The following is a 24248-nucleotide window of genomic DNA, read 5'->3' as shown; positions in this document are numbered from 1 at the left end:
AGTACTCTGAAAAATATTCCTTAATGCTGGCTCTGGCCTTTCAAAGACAGGCAGACTGTTCTTCAAAGCTGTCTGTAAACCTCATTAACAAAAGGGCTACATGCCAATGAGAACAAGATAAATAACTTGTACAAAGCCCTTTACATTTGCCAAAAGTACTTTTACATAGTTGTTTCATTGGATTCCTGCAATAACCCTGTGATGTTTGTAGAGCAAAGATTACTGGCTCAAAGTCACACAGCTTGTGAGCAGGATGAGCCGAGATAAATAGTGTAACAAGTATACAAATATTAAAAGTGAACATGGGTGAAAAAGGTGGCATATAAACTACCTGATTTCATGGATTGCAAAATATAAGAGTATTTACTTCAAGCAAAGTCTTAAATCTGTCCAGATGTCTAAAAGCATGAAAGAGCTTATTAGGCTGAGCATGAGTCTTTAAAAAATCAAAAAAAACCTTAGACATAAAAAACTTTGTTACACCCGTGAGTTACACCGTGTGATGTCTCCACAGTCATCTAGTCAAGTGTACTGCTCCAGCAATTCTTACTGTGCTCTCCTTTGCCATCAGTTTTTTTCTTCATCCATCCCATTCCTATAACATACAAAGCTCTTCCAACTTAAAAGAAATTCTCTTTTGGTCCTACTTATACCATCAGCTATTGCTCTATTTTCCACTCCCCTGTGCAGCAAAGCTCTTCGAAAGGGTCATCTACTCACTGTCCCCTGTTGCTTTCTGTGCTTTCTTTGTAAACCTATTCCAGGAAGGTCTTTGCTCCACCACTACACAGAAACCTCTCCTGTTACCATCATCACTAATTTTATATTGCTAAATACAGTGGCCAATTCTCAGCCCTTCTTGAGTTGATGTCATAGTTGTTCACCTTTTTCTTTTTTCTTTTTAGATTCGCCTTTATTTTTCACTTGCAGTATAGGAAACTTCACTCTCTGTTTTTCTCTTCCCTCACCAGTGGCTAAGTCTCTTTTCTTGGATCATATTCTTCTTCCTGACTTCTTTTTGTTAAGCATCTAGATATGTACTTTATGTCCAGTGAGATTATTTTATCCTGAGAGTTACGTTAAATTTGCTTTAAACTCCTATCCGCATCCAATGGAAGCTCCTATATACTTTCCAAGATTTTTTCAAATTCCAGAAAGTTTACATTCTCATGGTCAGACCTTGCTCTAATACTTGTTTGTTTGTTTGTTTATTAAGGTATAGTTGATTTACAATATTGTATTAGTTTTAGGTGTACAACATAGTAGTTCAGTATTTTTATAGATTATACTCCATTTAGAGTTACTATAAAATATTGGCTATATTGCCTGTTTTCTTCTTGAATTCTTAATGTTGAGGTGACCCGGGGCTCAGTTCTCCATCTTTTCTCTCAGTGATTTCAATCAGCCTCATAGCCTTAAATGCTGTCCATATGCTAATGACTTACAAATCTTTACCTCTACAGACCCTACAACCAAGTATATATATCCAACTGCCTATTGAACATCTGTCATCTCCACATGTGTATCTAAAGGTCACTAAACCTTAAAATGTCAAAAACCTTACCTTTTTATATTCCCCTCCAAAACTCCCTGCATCTTCTCCATCTCAAATGATGGAAATCTCACCTTTCCAGTTGTTCAATCTAAAGAATTTGTAGTTATCCTCAAGTCCTCCCTGTGTCTCACACCCCACATCAAACTGTAAAGAAATTCTATTTGCTCTACTTTCAAAATATATCCAGAATCTGCCACTTCTCACCACTTCCACTAAGCACTCTGCTCTAAACCACTATCATCTCTCACCTGGATTATTGTAATCACCTCCTTCCAAGTCTCTCTGCTTCTCTTGTGGGCCCTTATTGTCTATTTTTAACATGACATGAATCAGAGTGATGCTTTAAAACGTAAATCTGAACCTGTCAATCATATGCTCAAAACTCTGCAAGTGTTTCCCATTTACACGAGGCTCTGCATGATTTGACTTTCCTCATTCTATGACTTCATCTCCACCATCACCCCAGCCACACTGGCCTCCTGTTGACTTCCGACTTGCTCTTCCTTCTGTCTAGAATGCCCTTCTTCCAGATATCTGCGTGGCTATCCTCACTTCCATCAAGCCTTTGTTCAAATGTCATCAATATATTCTTATATTCTAAAATAAAGTATGATTCATTTATTTATAATGTCTATAATTTATAGTCTGTCACCCCAGCTAAGAATAAACTCCATAGAGTTTAATTATAATATCAGCTTTCGAATTCCCATTTTAAAACCCTATTGATATTTTCACTGAAATTGCTTAAATATATTAATTAATTTGGGGAGAATAGTCACTTCTATGATATATTGTCTTACCATCTGTAATATGGTTTGAGTCTCCATTTATTTATGTATTGTTTTATGTTCTATAAAATTGCTTAATTTTTCACATAGAAGTATTACAGATTGTTGGACTTTATTTCTTATATATTGGTTCAGTATAGTGTGGAATAGCATGGGTCAGAATGGTATGCTTGACTTTATAGTCTTCAAAGTATCACTTCAAAATCGGTGGCCCCTCAAAATCAAATGCCACCCACGTACTATTGCAATAACCCACTGACATACGAGCTAAATGAAACCATTCCATACCAATCACTGGCCTGGTTTTCAAGTTCCACTAACAGTAGTGTCATTCCCTAACTGAGTGGTTCTTCAGAGGTTTTCCTTTCTCCAAGTTATACCAGACTGAGGCTTAGTTTCACACTTAAGTTCCCAAATGCATCAAGATGACTGAGCCAGGAAGGTTTTTCCAGTCTTAGCCACACAGCAAGCTGGAACCTGCTGACATTGGATAGTGAACTCAGGTCTCAGTCCAGACTCTTACTTCCCTCGTGGTAAGTTCTCCTTGTGAACTCTTGGAGCCCTTTCTGATGTAGTCAATTGTCTTAGTCTGTGAGAGAATTTGAAATAACACTGAACTTCATAATTAAATGTAGAGCAATTGAGTCTCTCAACATCATTAATCATTAGAGAAATGCAAATCAAAACTACAATGATATATCATCTCACACCAGTCAGAATGGCCATCATCAAAAAATCTAGAAACAATAAATGCTGGAGAGGGTGTGGAGAAAAGGGATCACTCTTGCACTGTTGGTGGGAATGTAAATTGATACAGCCACTATGGAGAACAGTATGGAGGTTCCTTAAAAAACTAAAAATACAACTACCATACGACCCAGCAATCCCACCACTGGGCATATACCCTGAGAAAACCATAATTCAAAAAGAGTCATGTACCACAATGTTCATTGCAGCTCTATTTACAGTAGCCAGGACGTGGAAGCAACCTAAGTGTCCATCAACAGATGAATGGATAAAGAAGATGTGGCACATATATACAATGGAATATTACTAAGCTGCTAAAAAGAAATGAAATTGAGTTATTTGTAGTGAGGTGGATGGACCTAGAGTCTGTCATACAGAGTGAAGTAAGTCAGAAGGAGAAAAACAAATAGCGTATGCTAACACATATATATGGAATCTAAAAAAAAAAAGAAAGAAAAATGGTCATGAAGAACAGAGGGGCAAGACGGGAATAAAGACACAGACCTACTAGAGAATGGACTTGAGGACACGGAGAGGGGGAAGGGTAAGCTGGGACTAAGTGAGAGAGTGGCATGGACATATATACGCTACCAAACGTAAACGAGTTAGCTAGTGGGAAGCAGCCTCATAGCACAAGGAGATCAGCTTGGTGCTTTGTGACCACCTAGAGGGGTGGGATAGGGAGGGTGGAAGGGAGAAGCAAGAGGGAGGGGATATGGGGATATATGTGTATGTATAACTGATTCACTTTGTTATAAAGCAGAAACTAACACACCATTGTAAAGCAATTATACTCCAATAAAGATGTTAAAAAAAAAAAAAGAAAGTCTCTCTTTTCCTCTCCCTCCAGAGGTTTCATGCTAATTATGCAAACCCCACCCCCCACCCCATCAAGACACTGTGGAAGAAATCATTTATCAAGGCTCCACTAAATATTCTTCCTCTGGGGCAGGATGTATACTTTTCTTATATTTACATATCTAAAAGGACTCCTTAGTAATTCTTACAGCTAGAAAGATCCTCTTCAGTGTTACTTCTTTATTCTATAGCTGAACAAAGAAACATTTGAAGACTTTCAATTGAAAACAAAAATAAAAAACAGCAACAAACAAAAAAACTCCTTATGTACAATTCATCTCCTCATATCTTCTAATTATATAGATTAAGAATTTTACAGATGAGTGTTTTTCCACATTAATAATTCAGTATTTTTATTTCATGTTGTAATATGAGAAATAGCTACTTTTTATATTTATGAGTGTTATTAACATTGATCATGGCAACATTAGAAATTTCTCATCTTTTATTTAGATTTAAGACACTATAAAAATGAAGTATATTTCTATTAAGCCACATACATCAGCTAGTGAATGATGTGTACTCTAGTTTAAGCATTATAAGAACTTCAGAATGACAAGAGATTCCTCAGATGAAAAGATTCTTAAATTCAGTGGAAATTAAAAAGTGGCCTAGAATTTCTGTAAAGATAATAAATCTGTTTTATATTTATTAACAAAACATTATTGATCACATTAAACTAAGAACCGACAAGCAAAGGTCTATTGCTGGATATTTTAATTGAATAAAATTATCAGGAATTTACTTTATCATAATGAGTTTGCAGATCTCAGTGTTGAACAGTAAAATTATTAATGGAGAAGTAACTATAAGAAATCATCTGGGGGGCTTCCCTGGTGGCTCAGTGGTTAAGAATCTGCCTGCCAATGTAGAGGACACAGGTTCGAGCCCTGGTCCAGGAAGATCCCACATGCCGCAGAGCAACTAAGCCCGTGTGCCACAACTACTGAGCCTGCACTCTAGAGGCTGCGAGCCACAACGACTGAAGCCTGCGTGGCTAGGGCCCATGCTCCGCAAAAAGAGAAGCCACTGCAATGAGAAGCCTGTACACCTCAATGAAGACCCAATGCAGCCAAAAATTAATAAATAAAAATAAATACATTTATTTAAAAAAAAGAAATCATCTGGTCTAGAAACCTTCCAAGCAGGGCAATATTTAGTCAATTCTATTATAGAGGTTTGTTTCTTCTCATCATTCGGAATTAAGAGATAAAGTCAAGCCGTTCCATTTGAAATATTACATTAAAAAATAATTAGTTGATTCTAGGGTCTACTATTCTTGGGTCTATTATCACATCTTTTATTACATATATTTCACCAACAATTTTATTATTGTATTACTTTGAAGCTTTTCCTCTTTATGCCAGTTTTTTAGGTTTGATGAATAAATTACATACAGTTATTAGTAAAGTACCTGGATAATATAGATCTGTGGTTCTTAACCTCAACTAAACATTGCAGTTACTTAGGGAGATTTAAAAACAATTATATGTCTGCACCCCACCCTTGGATATGGTCTAGAGTGGTTTCCATTCTATATTTTTATCCAGTTCTTCCAAGGATTCTAATGGTTGAGAATAACTGATGTGGAATACAAATATTAGTTCTGCTTTGTCATAGTCTCTAGGTTTGCAGGGATTGTAAATAAATGATTTACATATAATGAAACAGATTTAAGGAGTCATTGTGGAATTAGAAGTAACAGCTGTGAATTCTGTGCTGTAGAATTTCAAATCAAAGACAAAGTGTTGTTATTTGTTGGACAAGATTTGAAACCTGAAGTCAGGTCTGATTTTTGAGAGCTAAAAGCAATATGGAGATTAACAAAAGCAGTGTAGGCAGATGCCCAAAAGCCATAGCCTTGAAGCATTAGAAATGCCCAGTGCTGAATTGCTATCTGGTCCTTATGAATTTGGTTAATTGGTTGCTTTATTTGGTTTATTCTTTTTTCCCACATTATGCTGCATTTAAGCAGGAGTCTTCATATTCTGAGCACCCAACCTAGTGTCTGGCATATGGTAGAAGCTAAACAGAGTTTTGGTGATTGAATGAATAAATGAAGCAATAAGTAGGTTTAATGAATGGATAAATGAAATGATAAATGAACAAGAGAGAATGAACAAAAAAAGAGAGAAAAAATTGACAAAAGAAGGAAGAAGGGATAGGGGTAGGTAGAGAGAAAGTACAGACTCCTAGGAATAGGAAACTGGAATGCCTTCATTCAAATCTTAATCTTATGACTTTTTAGTAGTGTGACCTTAAGCAAAATATATTCTGTGCTTCAGTTTCCATTTCTGTATCCAATAGGTTGTTACAGGGATTAAAGAGTTTATGCACATGATTCATGTGGAACAGTACCTGACACTTAGAACTTAATAATGTTAGGGAAATGGAGTAATTGTTACAAATGAAAGCTTAGAGCCAGAAAAATTTTTAGCTATAAGTTCTTGGGTAAGTACTCAATAAATGTTAGCTATTATTATAATTTGCCATTATTCTAATGAAAGATACAGTCTTATATGGGGATTTGGAGGCAAATCCAAATTTGAGAATTTGAAGTAAAATGAGGAGTACAACGATCTCTTGGAATAAAAGGAAATATTTGCTAGGGTATCAGATTGACTGAAGTCTTCCAAGTCCCTTCTTTGGTCAAGGCCTGGTCTCAGATTTACTCATATAGTCCACATACAGACTTCATTATCAGCCTATGGAATCCCTGACTGGTTCCATCTTTCATTCTGTTATGTATATTTCTTTCATCCTAATACATTGATGACTCGCGTGGAATTTACAATGAACTATCAGCTCTAATTTTTGTTACTTATTATTTTTATGCCTATGAACACTTCCTTTTTATGGATTTGGGGTTTTTTTCTTTATTCTTTGTTCTACATTTCTTTTGTACTACATTTCTCTTTTCCTCACAGAATGAAATATATTTTATTACTTTCCTGTTTTAAGGATTTCTTCATATCCGCTAAAGAATTATTGGTGCTGGATATTTATGTTAATGAGTGAAAATCTTAGTGTAACTTCTTTGAGCAGATAATCAATAATTCATCTCTAACCATAAAATTTTATAGAACTATTTTCAAAAATGAAATGGAACTGCTTATTGTTTACCCCTTAAATGCTGATGAATTTTAAGTATATCTGTGCCTCTAATACCTGAATTAATAGTAAGATAAATTCCTAATTTCCACTCTTTAGCATCTTTTTCTATTTTCTCTAGAAAGATTAATAAACCATGAGAAGTAAAATGCATAAAAGAAAAAAGAGCTTTTTGAAATTCATTAGGAGAGAATCCAAGACTTATGTTTTAGTCATGAAAAACATGGGCAGGGAGGTGTCAAAAATGTACAAGTCAAGTTCAGAAATATGTTCAGAATAAAGTTTAAATTATCAGCTGCCATAGTGACTGTAGTTAACAATACTGTATTGTGTATTTGAAAGTTGCTAAGAGAGTAGATCTCAAATGTTCTCACCGCAAAATAAAAATGGTAACCATGTGAGGTGATGGCTGTGTTAGCTAACCTTACTGTGGTCATCATTTCACAATGTATATATACGTCAAATCATCACTTTATACACCTTAAACTTGCACAATGTTATATGTCAGCTATATCTCAGTAAGTCTGGGGGAAAACTGTCTACTGCCAAGTGTAATAGCTCCTGAGGAAAATGAAAAAGGTCAACCAAATATTCATTCCGCATGGGCAGCACCATCGAACTCTAAAAATTTATAATTAACATAGTTCCTAAATCCTCTGGAATAGCTTGTCAAGAAATATCTATCCAAGGGAGAAATCAATTATTATTATGTTATTATAGCAATTTAAATGCCCTCTATTCTGTACACTAAAGAGGCACTCTCATCACTTAAAAGCACTGTGAAAAATTATTTATTATTATGTTTAACAAACTGCTATTCTTTGGCAGGAGAGCAATGTATGGCCACAAATATATGCCCAAAATAAATAATAACCATTAAAGGAGCATAAAATGCAGAATTAAAATGATCACATTAGTAATTTAACTGTACCACTGTTTTGTAAACATGTTAGAGTATTCTTTAATATATGCTAAAGCTAGAAGTAGAGTGAAAAAATATTAATGGTTAGGTTATTTTGCTGGAGATTGTCAAATTCAAAGAGAGACCTATTTCCATTTTTTACCTGGTATAATATGGAAGAACATGTGTAAATTCCTGGCTGAATTCATCTCATGAGAAGTCACTGTGACTGTGACATGATGAGGCCTCTGGGGCTTCATTTATTCCACTTGGTCTTACACATAGGCTGTCTATTTTGACCATATTATTTGTTTTAAGGTGAACTTATAACAACGCTTTCCTAATTTTACTTCAAATTTTTCCACTCTTATAGATAATTCATCTATATAGTGCTTTTAAAACAGGATAAAAAAAAGACTAAATTCCCTGTCATAAACTTTATACAATGAAAGCTAAGTATATTGTCTCTATATTTCTTTTCTTTTTGAATCCTTACTGTTTTTCCTAAAACTCATCATATTCATTAATGGAAACATTCATTCATTCATCCAACAAATATATTTTTGTGGAAGATGCTGTTTTGGCCACTAGAGACATAGAAGGAATCAAAACATTTATTTAGTCAACAAAAGTCTATTGCATCATGTGCCAGGCATCTTTCTAGACACTTGTGATACACCAAAGAGTAAACATATAAGGCTCTTTACCTCCTGAAGCTTATAATCCAGCAAGTTGGAGGAGGTTAGCAGAAAATAAACAATAAATATAAATAAGTAAATCATTTGCATGTTAGAAGATGATAAATGCTATTGAAGAAAAAAAAATTAGAGAAACACAAAAGGATCAAGAGTCCTAGGGAGACGTAGGGATGGAGACAGTTTGCACTTTTAAATAAGGTGGTCAAGATTGGTGTCCTTGAAATTGTTGAGGTTTTTAGTCATGTGGGTTACTAGGGGAAGAGCATTCCAAGCAGAAGGAAGAACTAAGCAAAGACTGTAACTTGGGACAGTGATTGACTTTATTAGAGGAACAATGAGTTTGCTAGTGTGGCTGAAGCAAGAGAGCAAATGGGAGAATAGTAGGAGAGAGTTCAGAGAGGTAAAGGCATGGGGGAAGGGGAGGGGAGTAGGGAAGGGGAAGGGGGATGGGGCAGTGGTTATTGCTCACTGTAAGTTTTCGCTCCTGTGCTGAGTAGAATGAAAAACCATTGTAGTGTTTTGAGCAGAGGAATAACTTTATCTATCATGTAACAAGATCACCATGGATCACTCTGGTTGTTTTAAGAATTAACATAAAAGTACAAAGTTAGAAGCAAAGAGACCAGTTAGGAGGTTATTACAGTGATTCTAGTGAGAGTAGATGATGCAGACAAGGGCTGGTGTTGAGCAGGAAAAACCAGCTACCAATCCCAGGTGAGGATTTGCATGGAAGATGGCAAAGATTATAACAGTACCAACCACCAGAAGTCAGAGCCCACATACCTCAGCCTATTGCATCTTCTGGGGTTTCAGAGTCAGCAAAGAGGACTGACAACAAGGAGCTCCTTGACATACAGGAGGTAGCATACATGGGGAAGATTCACATGTACTGCAAAGATAAAGCAAACATGTTTTCCTAATAGATTGCCCCTGCTCTGCTCATAGAATCTTCCTCCGGTTCCCATCTCACCCAGAGTAAAAGTCAAAGTTCTACGGTGATCTCAAGAACCCACATCATCTGCCCGTCTATATCCACTCCCATCCTCTTGCTGTAGTTCATTCCATCCTAGCCACACTGGGTCCCCTTGAAAATTCTAAACCCACTTGTGTCTCCCAACCTTTGACCTGTCCAACTGGAACAACACTACTCACACAAAGGTGAAGAGAGGCAGCAAGATCAGAGTCTGTGGCCTGCACAAATCTCTCGTGGCTAGGGAATTGGTCCTTCCTGGTAGCACAGGCAGGACAATGGACTGCACGCACGCCTCTCATGCTGCAGGAGAAGACCCGTTCTCTTCCCATGAGGGGCAGATACACTGGTGGGGCTGCCAGGTGACATACAGCACATGCAATACAAGGAAGTTCACTGCATACCTAGAAGAGGGAAATGGTTTCTCCTAATAAGGAAGAAGAATCTGGGGCCAAGTTATACCTTGACACCTAGCTTCCATGTAGGGGAATATTCCAGATGCAGGACATTGACTGGGCAATCCTGGAGAGGGTTGGCAGTTTGCATGAAGACTGCTTCCCCAACAGGTGACAGCAGTAGACAGCACAAAAATGAGTCATATTTATTCTATTGCAAAGATAAGGCAAACATGTTTTTCTAATAGACTCAATAGGAGATGGGAGAAAAAGAGAGGACTTGGTGGTGACACCAAAGTTTTTCAGCCTGTGGAAGCATATGGAAGGATGGAGTTTTTACCAACTGAGCTGGTGAAGGTTGAAGGTGAAACAGGTTTGGGGAAGAGGCACAGGAATTTGGTTTTGAACATTCTGAGTTTGGTTGGACTGCCTATTTGATATTCAAGCAGGAAAATGGAGTAGTAGTTGAACATACAAGAATATACAGGTTAAGCCTGGGATAGAGAGAAAATTTAGGAATATATATTTTAGTGAGTGAGACAGACAACAAACAAAATACATATTACATAGCAGGAATAAAAGACCTCTCTGATAAAGTGATATGTGAAGAGATCTTTAAAGATACCTTCTTAGTCACCTTTGATGATCCTCCCCTCTGACTCCACAGGTGATCTCATCCAGTGTTATAATTTTTCATAGAAAACATCCATGCACTGACTACTCCTGACTGCAGGCTCATGCAACAGCCTAAGAGACTTAACTTTGACATCTCACAAGTTACCTCAAACTTTGTTTCCAAAACCCAGTTCTTTATTTTACCCCATCCTAATCCCAAACCTGTTTCTTCTGAAGATTCCCCCTCTTCTATAAATAGCAACACCATTCTTCTAATTGAAGACCAAAATTCTTAAAGTCATGCTTGAGTCTATGCTTTTGGTCACATATCACGTCTAATCCATTGAAAGAATATGACCAATTCTCACAACCTTCACTGCTAACACCCTGGTGCAAGCCAGCATTATCATCCACCTGGATTACTTAAAAGCCTCTATAATTCATCTCTTTAATTTTATCCTTTACTCCTACAGTCTGGCTTTTACAAGAAAGCAGAGGGATGCGTTGAAAATGTGAGATCATGCCACTCCTCTGCTCAGCACCTTCATAGGGTCCCCATCTCACCCAGAGTAAAAGTCAAAGTCCTGCAATGATCTCAAGAACCCACATCACCTCAAGAACTCATATCATCCTTCCACCTACACCCACTCCCATCTTCTTGCTGTAGCCTATTCAATTCTTGCTACAACGGGTGGCTTTAAAAATCCTATACCCACTTGTGTCTCCCAGTTTTTGATTTTTCTGTTTCCTTTGTCAAGTAAACACATAATTTATGCTTTCATTCTGGGTTTGGCTCAATGTTTTCTTTGCATAATCAATTCCCCTAGTATATGCTTGACCCAAATACTGCATGTGACATACTGAACAATTTTTCATTGTCTCTCTGAAATTCAAATTTACCTGGGTAGGTAAAAATTCGGGAGATGGATGATGGTGAGAGTAGCACAGCAATGTGAATATACTTAGTGCCACTGAACTGTACAGCTAAATATGATTAAAGTAGTATGTTTTATATTATGTGACTTTTACCACAATAAACAATTTTTTTAATTAAAAGAAAATAATAAAGTACATTCCAAAGGAAAAAAATGTTTAACTGCGTACCCTGTATTTCATCTGGCAACTCTAACTGTGGGGAAGTGGGAAGGAAAAATGGATGCTGAGCAGGCAAGCAAAAATTGTCCACTACAGGCAGTTAAGAAAGGCTTTACACAGACCACCAGGATCATGAGATGAGCAGGTTGCCAGCAAATGTTTACAGGTAACTTCCCTGTTCAAAAACCTTTGATGACTCTCTGTCATTCTGTTTAGTACCCAAAGTTCATGCTATTTCATATGAGAAGCTAAGGACATCTTAATGTATGCTGGCCCTCCCTTTCAGGTCTCATATCCTCCCATTTCCCCACAGCACATCTTTTGCTCTGCACACAGGGCTACTCATAATCCCCCTGCAGAGAATGCCTCCCTGCCTTTGCTCATGTTGTTTCTCCTTCCTGGAATAACTACCCCCTCCCTTATTTTACTTGAAATATAATTGCTTACCTTTAAAAACCCAACTCAAAGAGTGTCACAAAAGGTATCTTCTTTCTGCTCCCATAACACAAATATGTAAGCAAAACATAACTCTATGATAATATTTCATTGCAGTACTTAATACCTGCTTGTTTGTGTGTCACTTCTCTGCTAGATGAAAATTTCCTTAATGTCGGGAATGTATCATCATATTTTTTAAAAATCCTAAAACCTAATTTCTTCTATTTGGCACATAGTAGGTGCTCAGTAAATAATTATTGATTGAATCAAAATATATATTTAAAACATTTTATCATCTGAGCCTTTATTGCCTTTGAAAACTAGTAATTTAAGTGTATACTTCTACACTTTAAAAGAAAAAAAATTGAAGTCTTTATAAACTTATGTTAAGAAATAACTTCTTGGTATAACACCAAAAGCACATAAAGGAGAAAAATGATAAATTGGACTTCATTAAAATTAAAAACACTTTCAAACTGTGCCATCAGGAAAGTAAAAAAGATAATCAAAATACTGGAAAGAACTATTTATAAGTCATATATCTGACAAAGGACTTGTATCCAAAGTATATATAAGCAATTCTTATAACTCAATAATAAAAGACAAATAACCCAATTAGTAAATGGGCAAATACTTTGAATGGACATTTCCCCAAAGTAAATACACAAAACGTCAGTAGGCATAAGAAAAGATGCTCAACATAATTAGTCATTAGGGATTGCAAATCAAAACCACAAGGAGATTCCACTTCATACCCACAAGAATGACTATAATAAAAAGACAAGTTTTGGTGAGGATGTGGGGAATTGGAATTCTCATGATTGCTGGTGGGAATGTAAAATGGGGCAACCACTTTGGGAAATATTTCTTCAAAATGTTAAACATAGAATTATCATATGATCCAGCAATGCTTCTCCTAGGAGAAGAATTCTTCTCCTAGGAGTCTCCTAGGAGTTCCACAAGAACTGTAAACGTATGTCCACACAAAGGCTTGTACACAAATGTTCACAGGTACATTATTCACGGTAGTCAAAAGGTGGAAACGATTGAAATGTCTATTAACTTATGAATCTATAAATTACATGTAGAATATTCACATGGTAAAACACTATTCAGCAATAAAAGATATGAAATACTGATAATATGCTACAACATGAATGACTCTCAGAAACATTATGTTCAGTGAATAAAGCCAATCACAAAAGACTGTTCTGTGATTCCATTTATGTGAAAGGTACATAATATGCAAATCTGTATTGAAAGAAAGTAGATTAGTGGCTGCCTCGGGCTGGGGGTGGGGGTCTGCTCTTAGGGGACTGCTAATGGGTATGAGGTTTCTGTTAGGGGTAATGAGAATATTCTCAAATTAGATTACATCGATAGTTGCACAACTCTTTAAGTATTCTAAACACCGTTGACATTTACACTTGAAATGGTTGAACTTTATGGTATGTAAATTAGATCTCGATAAAGCTATTTAAAATAAGCATTGGGTTTTCCTTTAATTCTCTCATTTGCCCTTTATGTTAAAGTGCCACAATTTTAAAGGTAGACCAAGATAATAATGATTTGGAACAAAGTTGCATATTCTTTTTCTAAGGTATACACCACAGGTTTAAGATGACCTTTCCACTCCGAAATTATGAAAACATATATTAAGCTCAGCACAAAATATATTTAAGGTGATTTGAACAGATGAAATATTACACATTTTTAAACATATAATGTCAATAAGCACTTCAGAGAAAAATTGTTCAAAAATTTTCCATGGGTAGTACTAAATTCCAAAGTAGCATAAGGACTATGCAGTACACATCTGTCACTTAAAGGAATTGAAGAGGTTAACATTTTGAGAGTTTTTTATTTTCGTTGTCTGATTACTATTTATATTTACTTAAATTTCTCTTACCTTGAGCCCATTAAAAAAATTGCAACTTTTAGACAAGATTTTAATGGACTTCAGGTGCACAGATTTGGAATAATCATTTTTCTAATTAGAAAATTAACATCATTCAGTTGCACTGAACAAATATTTGTAGAATTTATACACGTGTGTGTGTGTATGTGTACTGTTGTATGTATATTCATATAGCTATACATACACACGCTACATTCTTGTTACTTGTCAATACCATCCAGCATGTGTTATTTTATCGTTTTGATTTTTATGTTCTGATTAAAAGTAATACGGTAAAGGGTAGATGAAATGACCTCGGAATTCAAAGTTCTGCATTTTAATTCAAATCAACTTCGTGTAATTACCTAAGTCTCAGTTTCTCCAAAGTTCTTAAGGACTCAAATCTTAAATGTAATTTTTCAATGACAGAAAACATTTTTCACTGCAAAAATGTATTTTCTAATGACTTTTGTAGTTTCTAAAAATTGCCATTTTTTAGTTGACTAGAGGAAATTCTCAATGTGAGGAGGCAGAAATTCTATTAAAGCTTAAGGTTGCCTCATTACTTGTAAGTGGTGTACAGAGTTCGAAGATATTTGCTATTATTACAGAAATCCTGTAATATCATACCTCAGTTATCCCAAATTTGGACATAATTGATTGGCAGGTCGCTCTAGCCTTTCTCCCTAAACCAGTTCTCAATTGCTGTCTAATGAATGTAAATAGGCTTTTCCCAGTTCAGTACAGATAATGGTATCTTATATAAATGTCACTATCAATGTTTTTGGGTTTTGTGTTCATAAAAACTGTCTAAAATGTTGATTTTTTATTAGCTTCACAATAATACTGCTCTGCATTGTATGTGGTATTGCACGCCCCAACGGAGGGGTTTAACTTTGGAAAGGCAGTTCCCTTCCACTAAGAGCAATTGCTAGGCATGTTCTCAGCTCTGATCCCTCCGCAAGCAAGCAATCCCAGCAGCTAGGGGAATCAAGACTCTGAAGGAGCAACTGGTCAACTGACCTTTGATCCTTTCCAACACTCTTACACCTTTCACTAGATAATAAGACGTTTGGCACTTGCAATACAAAAGTTCAGTAATATTTTCAAAGTACTAATTCTGCAAATCCAACTGGTATCTTAAGATGCTATCTTAAGACTGACTCTATCTTTCTCTGCCCTTTTAATTTTGATTTGTCCAACTGTTTCTCCACGTGTTAGGTAACTGGACTTACCAATACCTCTTGCCATTTGTTTGCTTTCCCATTCTCTCTATTTTATTTTTCTCACTGCTTTTGTGATGCTTTCTATACTCCTCCTTTTATCCTACAGTCAGTTTTGTCTAATATGACATTTGCATTCCAAAATATCATGAGTTATGCAAAATTTCAAAATAAAAAACACAGGGCTTATGGGGGAAAGGGGTTTGCAGTACAACACTAAAACCTTTATCAATGACTTTTAAAAGAAATAGAATACTATTTCTAAATACTATTTCTAGTATTTCTAATACTAAAAATAGTAGCACAGTTTTACACATGTTAAATGGTTAAGGATTGCATACCTCCTGTGATAAATTTAACTCTTTACTTTGAAAAAGATCTGAAGTTTGCTGATCACAGTGGATGTCAGAAGGGTGATAGCTGTGATCTATTGTGAAGTGGTGGAAGGAGTATCTAAAATCAGACAGGTGTAACACAGATATGGATGGGCTGACTCAAAGCGCTTGATGAAGTGTGAGGTTGGTGTTAGATGTTTGAGGAAAGTGCATGTGTACATTTTGTATATTCCTACACTGATTGATTCAGCTAGGTCTGGTTTTCTATGTTCAGCCAGTGATTATCAGGAATGAGATTGTACATAAGAAAACACAAAAATTACATTATGTTCAAATTGTTTCTTTTTTTTTTCAAATTGTTTCTTATTGTCAAATTGTCATGCTAGAATGAATTCATATTTTCCAAACAAGCATTCTAACAGAATTGATAGTACTTTTTTTTCTCCATACTTTCCTATTTCTAGTTTATTGTGATCTTTTTCTCTTAGCACTTATTTCTCCCCAGTTCCTGCACTGCCTTCATCACAAAATTTCTCCAGTGCAGCTAGGCTGTAGGTCATCCTTCTGAAGACATGAGTTACCCTGGTTTCCAGGCAGCCCCTTCAAAAAGAGGAAAAATCAATCTCAAAGTATTTAAACTCTTCAGTCTCTTTCCTGTGGATTGTGTGCACTCATTACTTTTATGTTGATAGCAATATAGAAAGCAAGACTTTTCTATGCTATACCTTTGTTCCAGCTAGGTCAGATTCACAGCAGGAATAACTTTCTTTAAAAGAAGAGTGTAAATTTTCTTTTACTGAGAGTCATTGAAAATAAGACTTGCAAATTCACAAAGGATCTTGAATAAAAATAGAAAATATTACATAGTTTCTGTGCCCTTATTTATTATTTAATAATAACATGCTGTGTTACATAAATATTTATTTATAATAAATTTTATATGTAATTGATTAAAAATAGCTGCCACTTATTGAATGTTTATGCTATATCCATGTTTTGTGCTAAACTGTGTATAATGTAGCATATATAATAGTTTCCAGTTCAAATGCATCTATTAACCTATTTGAAAATTACTGATCTACTTTTATATTTTAATGTCAATTATGAGTTTTCTCAGAAACTTAGTTTTCCTCCAAAGCTAGTTCTGTTAGAGTTCTTATTTCCCAGTATGAAATCTTTATCAGTCTCATATCTTTAAGTTCATGAATTTTAAATTAAAGATGAAGAAAATTCTAAGTGCAGTTTCTTTCTCTTTTCCTGCAGCGTTTGTCCAATGGTTCTATAGATTCAACTGATGAAACAAGTCAAATAGTTGAACTACAAGAATTGCTTGAAAAACAAAACTATGAAATGGCCCAAATGAAAGAACGTTTAGCAGCCCTTTCTTCCCGAGTGGGAGAGGTGGAACAGGAAGCAGAGACAGCAAGAAAGGATCTCATTAAAACAGAAGAAATGAACACTAAGTATCAAAGGGACATTAGGGAGGTAAGTGATTCGCGGCACTTTCAGTCTTTGCTTCCTGAATGCTGTCTCTGAGATGCTTTTTCCATAATTTCCCCAATGGCATATACTCTTTACCTTTTCTCAAAAGACCGTAAATCAGTATGCATTATATTAGTTATGAAACTTGTTCACTAAGGCAAAAATAGTTTACTTCATCACCCCTTTTTTTTATTTTTTTATTTTTTTTTCTGCTTTACAACAAAATGAATCAGTTATATATATACATACGTTCCCATATCTCTTCCCTCTTGCGTCTCCCTCCCTCCCACCCTCCCTATCCCACCCCATAAATATGTATGGAAAGAAAATGTTGGTATCAAATCTCAGAAGTAATAAAAACTACAGGTTTTTAAATGAATTTTTAAATGTTTTAAGCTGTTAATTTTAAATAACCCTAGATTCGGGTACGAATAATGAATTGCTATACTCTTAGCAGATGGGAATACTCAAAGACATTACTTTAAAAATATCCCTCTTATTTTGGTTTTCTATCTGTGAATGTGAAAGTACATGTGTGAAAGTGGGAACCTTTCTTTCTCTATATGTTCAGTTCTTACTAAACTTAACATCACTTCATCTATTTGAAAAAGTGGGTACTTTAAAGTTACGACAAAAATTACAAGGAGATGTCTTATTTGTGATATTGCCAAATCATCGTACCAGCTGAGGTGAAAAGTTTAGAATCTTTTCACTGTTATCACTCTATTTAATTAAAAAGAAAATTATCTATATTTATGAAAATTTTATTTTGTGACTTTTCACCTTTTCCATTTTTACATGTTCTTTTAAATCATATTTTTATTTTTTTATCTTTTGTACATCATTAACTAGCTGTTATTGGAGTTGACTCTATGTATCCAATTCTTTTCTTCCAGTTCTCCTTTGAGCCCATTTTATCATACTTTTGCCTCCACGGTCCCATCAAAACTGTTCTTATCCAGTTTGACCTCCATGTTGCTGAATCCAGGAGACACTTCTCAGTCCTTGGAAGCACTTGATCTAATTACCACTTCCTGGTGTATTTCTTCACTTGGCTAATAGCACACTACACTGTTCCTGATTTTCCTTCATTTTTACTTGCTACCCCCATCTCAGGCTCCTTTACTGGCTCTACTTCTCATCCCCAACCGTGGAATGCCTTTCCTCCTCAATTTACCTTAACTCCCCTGGTAAATTCATGCCGTTTCATGGCTCCAAAAACTACCCATGGTCTTATGATTCCCACTTTATATCTCCACCTTATCCATCTCTCCTGATTTCCAGATGCCTGTATCTAGATCTCTAACGGGTATCTCAAAATTAACATTCTCAAGACTGTTTTCCTGATATTCCCCCCAAGAAGCCAGACTTACTTGCAGTCTTACATATCTCAGCTGACGGCAACTCCATTATTGGTGCTTAGACCAAAAACCTTGGAACTGTCCTTGGTACCTCTCTTTCACTCACACACTGCATTTGCTTCATCCATAAATCTTATTACTTCCAACTTCAAAATATATCCGTCCTGTGACCTCTTCACACACTCTTCATGGCTCTGCCTTATTTCACACAACCACCATCTCTCATTGGATTATTCTAATAGTCTATACTCAACACAGCAGCCTGAGTGACCTCTTGCAGTGTAAGTCAGCTCAAGTCACTTTCTCCTTAAAACTCTTCAATGGCTACCTATTCTACTTACAGTAAAATCAAAGTCCTTGCAGTGGTCAACAACCCTGTACAATCTCTACTCCCACCCTCTGACCTCTGGGAACTCATCTACTGCTCTTTCACTTTAATCCACTCAGTTCAGTTACTGTGGCCTCTTAAGCAAGCCAGATCTATTCTGTTGCATTTTCTTTTCCTTCTGCCTTTTACTCAAATGTCTTAGTGAAGTGTTCCCTAACCGTGGTATTTACACATATACACTCTCCTTCTTCTTTCATTTTTTAAAAATCTCACAGAATTACTGCCATCTGACACAGTATGTACTTTGCTGATTTACTTGTTTGTCATATGCTTTCCTCTCCACTGTATATAAAGATTCATAAGAGCTGGGGGTTTTTTGTTTTGTCTAGTTTTGTTCATTGCTCTATTTTAATCACATACACAACTACTGAGTATATACTAGGCACTCAAAAGCTCTTGTTGAAAGGATGGATATTTACGGGTGTTAGGTGTAAACATAAAAAGGCATGGATGAAATCAGAATATGTCCCCAAACAATGCCTACTATCTCAGAGTAAGGTAGATAATCCATGAAGTGGTTCTGTCACGGCACAGATAATGATACACCTTTTTGTGAGTTAACAGTTCGGGAATGCATCTCTCATCTTCACTCCTCCCACAACCCAAACTCAGAGAATTTATAAAGTACATGCAGTTTAACCCCTCTTCTATATTACTGTTAAGGAACACTAAGATTTTTGACTAGTAAACCACCAGGGCCATTTCTTGAGCTTTTGCTCATTTCCTATTTCTTCATTCTCTTAGTCCCACAGATTTAGCTGTTTTTCTTTCACTTAACACTCACCTATTCTATTAATGCTTGTTTAATCCAGTGTCATTTGCAGATAGAGCCCAGTATCTCCAGCTCTCCCTTTCTTATGACCTAAGTAAAACTAACCCTTTGATTCTAATAGTCTTTGGATGTAGGTGACAAAAAGCTAAGTCAGATTTAAAATGTCAGTCATATATCTGATGCCAAATTTTTTTTTATAATTAGGAATACCTTCTCATAGGTAAGGTGTTCTGCTTTCACCAGGAATTCTTTGTTTTTTTCAATTTATTTATTTATTTGTTTTTATTTTTGGCTGTGTTGGGTCTTCATTGCTGTGTGCGGGCTTTCTCTAGTTGCGGTGAGCAGGGGCTACTCTTCGTTGTGGTGCGTGGGCTTCTCATTACGGTGGCTTCTCTCATTGTGGAGCACGGGCTCTAGGCACGCGGGCTTCAGTAGTTGTGGCATGCGAGCCTCAGTAGTTGTGGCTCGTGGGCTTTAGAGCACAGGCTCAGTAGTTGTGGTGTACGAGCTTAGTTGCTCCACAGCATGTGCGACCTTCCCGGACCAGGGATGGAACCTGTGTCCCCTGCATTGGCAGGCGGATTCTTAACCACTGTGCCACCAGGGAAGCCCCTCACCAGGCCACCAGGGAAGCCCCTCACCAGGCCCTCACCAGGCCCCTCTTTTACAATATAACTATTCTTATCAGCTCTATAAGTTCTGGGTAGTTATATCTTAGAAGAGTTTCACAAGAAAGGAGTATTTCTCATCACTCACCTTTGAGGGGGCTTGCAAACACAAATGTCTTCAAAACCAGTAAACAATATAAATGTGTGAAGTGCCAGGTGTAAAAGTAGGAAGTGATAGGGTTAATGAGACCTGAACAAGGAGCCTATACTCTGCCTTTCTAGATGCATCACGTGTGTGTGTGTGTGTGTGTGTGTGTGTGTGTGTATTAAGCACACTGTGAAGACCAAATAAAGTATTTCCCATAAGATTCAGGATGCAAGCCATGGGAGCCTGGTTTATATTTAATTTCTTTAATTCCTTCTGTCCTTTAGGGAAGGTACCTGTAATTGTCCCATTTTTCTCAGGTGATGTAAAGTAACTTGTCCAAGGCCTAACCACTCTTCTCCCCAACACACTACCTTCCCCACCCCCCAGCACCAGGAAGAATAGAGGACTACCCCAGCTTCAAAATCTGTGCTTCTTCCACTATGAGCAGCTTCCCAAATCAACAAGATGCAATCATTTACTCAGTGATAGCAACTATCATAAAAAATGCAGCTGCACTATAACTGCTTCCTAAATAATCAATCTTTTGATCTTTTCAATAAGCAAGAAAATGTGAAAATCACATACTTTAAAATGGTATCACATAACACTGAAAACTCCGGACTTCGCGTTTATGTATTCTTGAGCTGTGGTCACAACAAAGTCTACCAGATTGCATGATTTTAAGTAGAAAAGACAAACAAGGTGATTCTCCTTGCTACCCCTATAGCACTGCTAACCCAGTATGATTTATATATGATATAAGCAATAACTATTTGTTGAATTAATTAGGAAAAAAATAGAGAATAGGAAAAAACTGACCACATAATTAAAAACTGAAATGCATTTTGCTGTGCATGTGCATAGTCTAATATATCTGAAACAAATTGTGTAAATATATTTCATTCATGGTTTCAGAATATATTTTTGCAATTATTCTTTGTCAAGAAATAAATCTATTCAAAGTTTACTTTTCTTTTTTTTCTTTTTAAGCCAGGGTGATGATTACATCTGTTTAATGTCTTGTATATTTACAAAGTTTACTTTTGTTTGAAGTTTTATCTTAAGCGCTCCTTAAATTGACTGTCACTTCTTGGAGTAAGGGTTAAAGCTTGGCATAGTACCCAGACTAGAAAATATAGTCAGTCTCATATGGAGGTTTAGTTTACCTCTCCACTCTTTTTTTTTTTTTTTTTAAATTGGGGTATAGTTGCTTTACAATGGTGTGTTAGTTTCTGCTATACGACGAAGTGAATCAGCTATATGTATACATATATTCCCCTCCCTCTTGGACCTCCCCACCATCCCATCCCTCTAGGTAACCACAGGGCACCGAGCTGAGCTCCCTGTGCTATATGGCAGGTTCCCACCAGCTGTCTGTTTTACACATGGTAGTGTATATATATCAATCCCAATCTCCCAATTCATCCGACCCCCCTTTCCTCCTGCCCCATGTCCACACGTCTGTTCTCCACGTCTGCATCTCTATTCCTGCCCTGCAAATAGGTTCGTCTGTAACATTTTTCTAGATTCCACATATATGCGTTAATATACGATATTTGTTCCACTCTAATCAAGAAGGCTACTAATCGGGTATTTGGATACTAATATCTCATTAAATATATTGATATTCAAAGAGAATTTTCTGTGAAGTATTTCAGTTATATTTTGTTTTGTGAATACAGCTTATCACTCCAACTTCTTATTAAGAGCTCTTTGAATGTTCACTATGTGATTATATGAGTGAATACATATCAATTTTGTCTTTTCTATTATCTGAAACATGGAGTTATATTTTTCACTTTACTAGCTCTAAGTTACTATAGAATTATATTTATTTGATATAATAAAATCCAGTTTTAACATAAACTTCAAGTTAAGAGAAAATTAATCCTTTGTGCAGTTTTTCAACTTTTTTTAGGCAGCAGTTTTCAGGAACTAGAAAAAGCTTTCTTTTTTAAAATTTCCAAGTAACACACAGCAAAAAGATACTGCTCCAACATGTAAATTCAAAATTTATTCTTGGCAACACAGCCTGCAGTTATAAATTGAATCTCCCATATGAATCACTGAATTAAAAATGAAATACCAAAGTCACATCCAATGACTCCTATATGTAATATACGCCATTGTCAGATCAGCTAATTATAGGCATAATAGTAAGAAAAAGATAATACATAAATAATAATAAAAAGCTATTATTTATTTAGTGTGTATTGTACATGGTAATAAAAAAGAATAATAATAAAAAAGAAGCTAGAATTTACTGAGTGTATATTGTACATAAGACGTCATGCAAAGCACTTAAAATATATCACAACAATGTCATGTATTAACATCCCAACCAAAAACCGAAAAAAAAAAAATATAAGAAAAAAGAAAGCACATGAAGTTTAGAAAAGCTAAGCAGTGTTTACCCATAACAGGGTTAATAAGTATCAAAAACTAGAATTTAAAGCAAGTATGTACTACTTCGTGCTCATGTTCTGAAGAAACACGTGTATGCCTTTAACTGAATTTATGGCTATTATAATTTTGTAAGATGTTTATATATGTAGGCTAAATTTAGAATTTTTTCTTGGGCTACAAAATTGACATAACATTCCTAGAGTTCTGTGTGAAAATGAAATTAACAATACAGAATTAATAATTGTAAGCAGCACTTTGAAGGAATAGTCTAAGATTGAAAACTCTACCCTCATTGGACTAAAAAATATAGGAAACAGAAAAAGTCAAAATCTTAAGCAAAAGCTTTTTAAATAGTAGCTTTTGTTTGGATGGCTAAAATCTAGGGATGCATATATAATGTTGAAAAAAATTAGTTTGGATAATTTTTGCCAAATTGATGGATTAATTGTTGCATACATTTGAACATTAATATTAACATAATTAACCAAGTAGTCTTTAGTTTGGTCTTGAAGTTCAGCAAGACTAAGGTAGTCAAAAAGGCAACAAAATCTCATTCCAGATAGAAATGTTGCAGAGTGTGTTAGTTTCCTAGGGCTGCCATAACAAATTACAATAAAAGGGATGGCTTAAAACAACAGTAATTTATTCTCTCATAGTTCTGGAGACTTTAAGTCCAAAATCAAGGTATCAACAGAACCATACAGTATTCCCTCTGAACTTCATTGCGTCTCTAGCTTCTGGTGGTTGCTAGCAATCCTTGGTGTTCTTGGCTGGTGGCAGTATAAAGACAATCTCTGTCTCCTTTTTCACATTGCACTTTTCTCTGTATATCTTCGTCCCCAAATCTTCCTTTCCCTATAAGAACACCAGTCACTGGATTTAAGGCCCACCCTATCCTGTATGATCTCATCTTAACTTGATTACATCTGTAAAACCTTATTTACAAAGGATATCACGTTCCCAAGTCCTAAGTGAACATGAATTTTTCACTATTCCTCTCAGTACATAGAGATATTGTACATAAAGAAAGTGTCAGGACATTAAGCTATGTGTTTGCAAGGCTTTGTAGCTCAGATTTTGCATTGAAGATGGAGGGGAACATACAAAGGTATTGTCAAGAAGCAAGTTGGTCAGCAGGCTGGGAATAAGTAAGCAGGAAAAAAGACTAATGGCAAGATGACAGATTAGGCTATTAAGTGGGAGTTAGGGTAGAGGAGTTTTCAAGGATGATCCTAAATTTCTGTGCAGCATGGTGTCATTCCCTAGTCAAGTAATACTAGGTAGGGGGAGGCAGGGAGACTAAGGAAAACATGATGAGTTTCTTTATAGAATATGACTTTTTAATTAATTTTAATTTTTTTATATACACATAATTTTCAAAGTCAAATACTATCAAGAGAGTACAAATCTAAACACACATGTGCACAAAACACATACATATACAAAAAGCCACCACT

At 35.9% G+C, this 24248-nt stretch overlaps 1 protein-coding gene across 2 annotated transcripts in view; it reads left to right on the top strand.

The window, feature by feature from the left end:
- The window catches only part of PPFIA2 (PPFI scaffold protein A2), a 472833-nt gene that overhangs the window by 335278 nt on the left and 113307 nt on the right, over window positions 1-24248 (top strand). For both annotated transcript variants that reach the window (XM_089920005.1, XM_089920006.1), the window contains one exon: window positions 16890-17111. In XM_089920005.1, coding sequence (XP_089776131.1) covers window positions 16890-17111 — 222 coding nt within the window. The remainder of the gene's footprint in view (window positions 1-16889; window positions 17112-24248) is intronic.

This window comes from Delphinapterus leucas, chromosome 11 (assembly GCF_059928025.1).
Source record: "Delphinapterus leucas isolate spDelLeu-1000000601 "Yukka" chromosome 11, BTC_Dleu_Yukka2, whole genome shotgun sequence".
In the NCBI taxonomy this organism is placed as follows: domain Eukaryota; kingdom Metazoa; phylum Chordata; class Mammalia; order Artiodactyla; family Monodontidae; genus Delphinapterus; species Delphinapterus leucas.
This window is presented reverse-complemented; position numbering and strand designations above follow the sequence as displayed.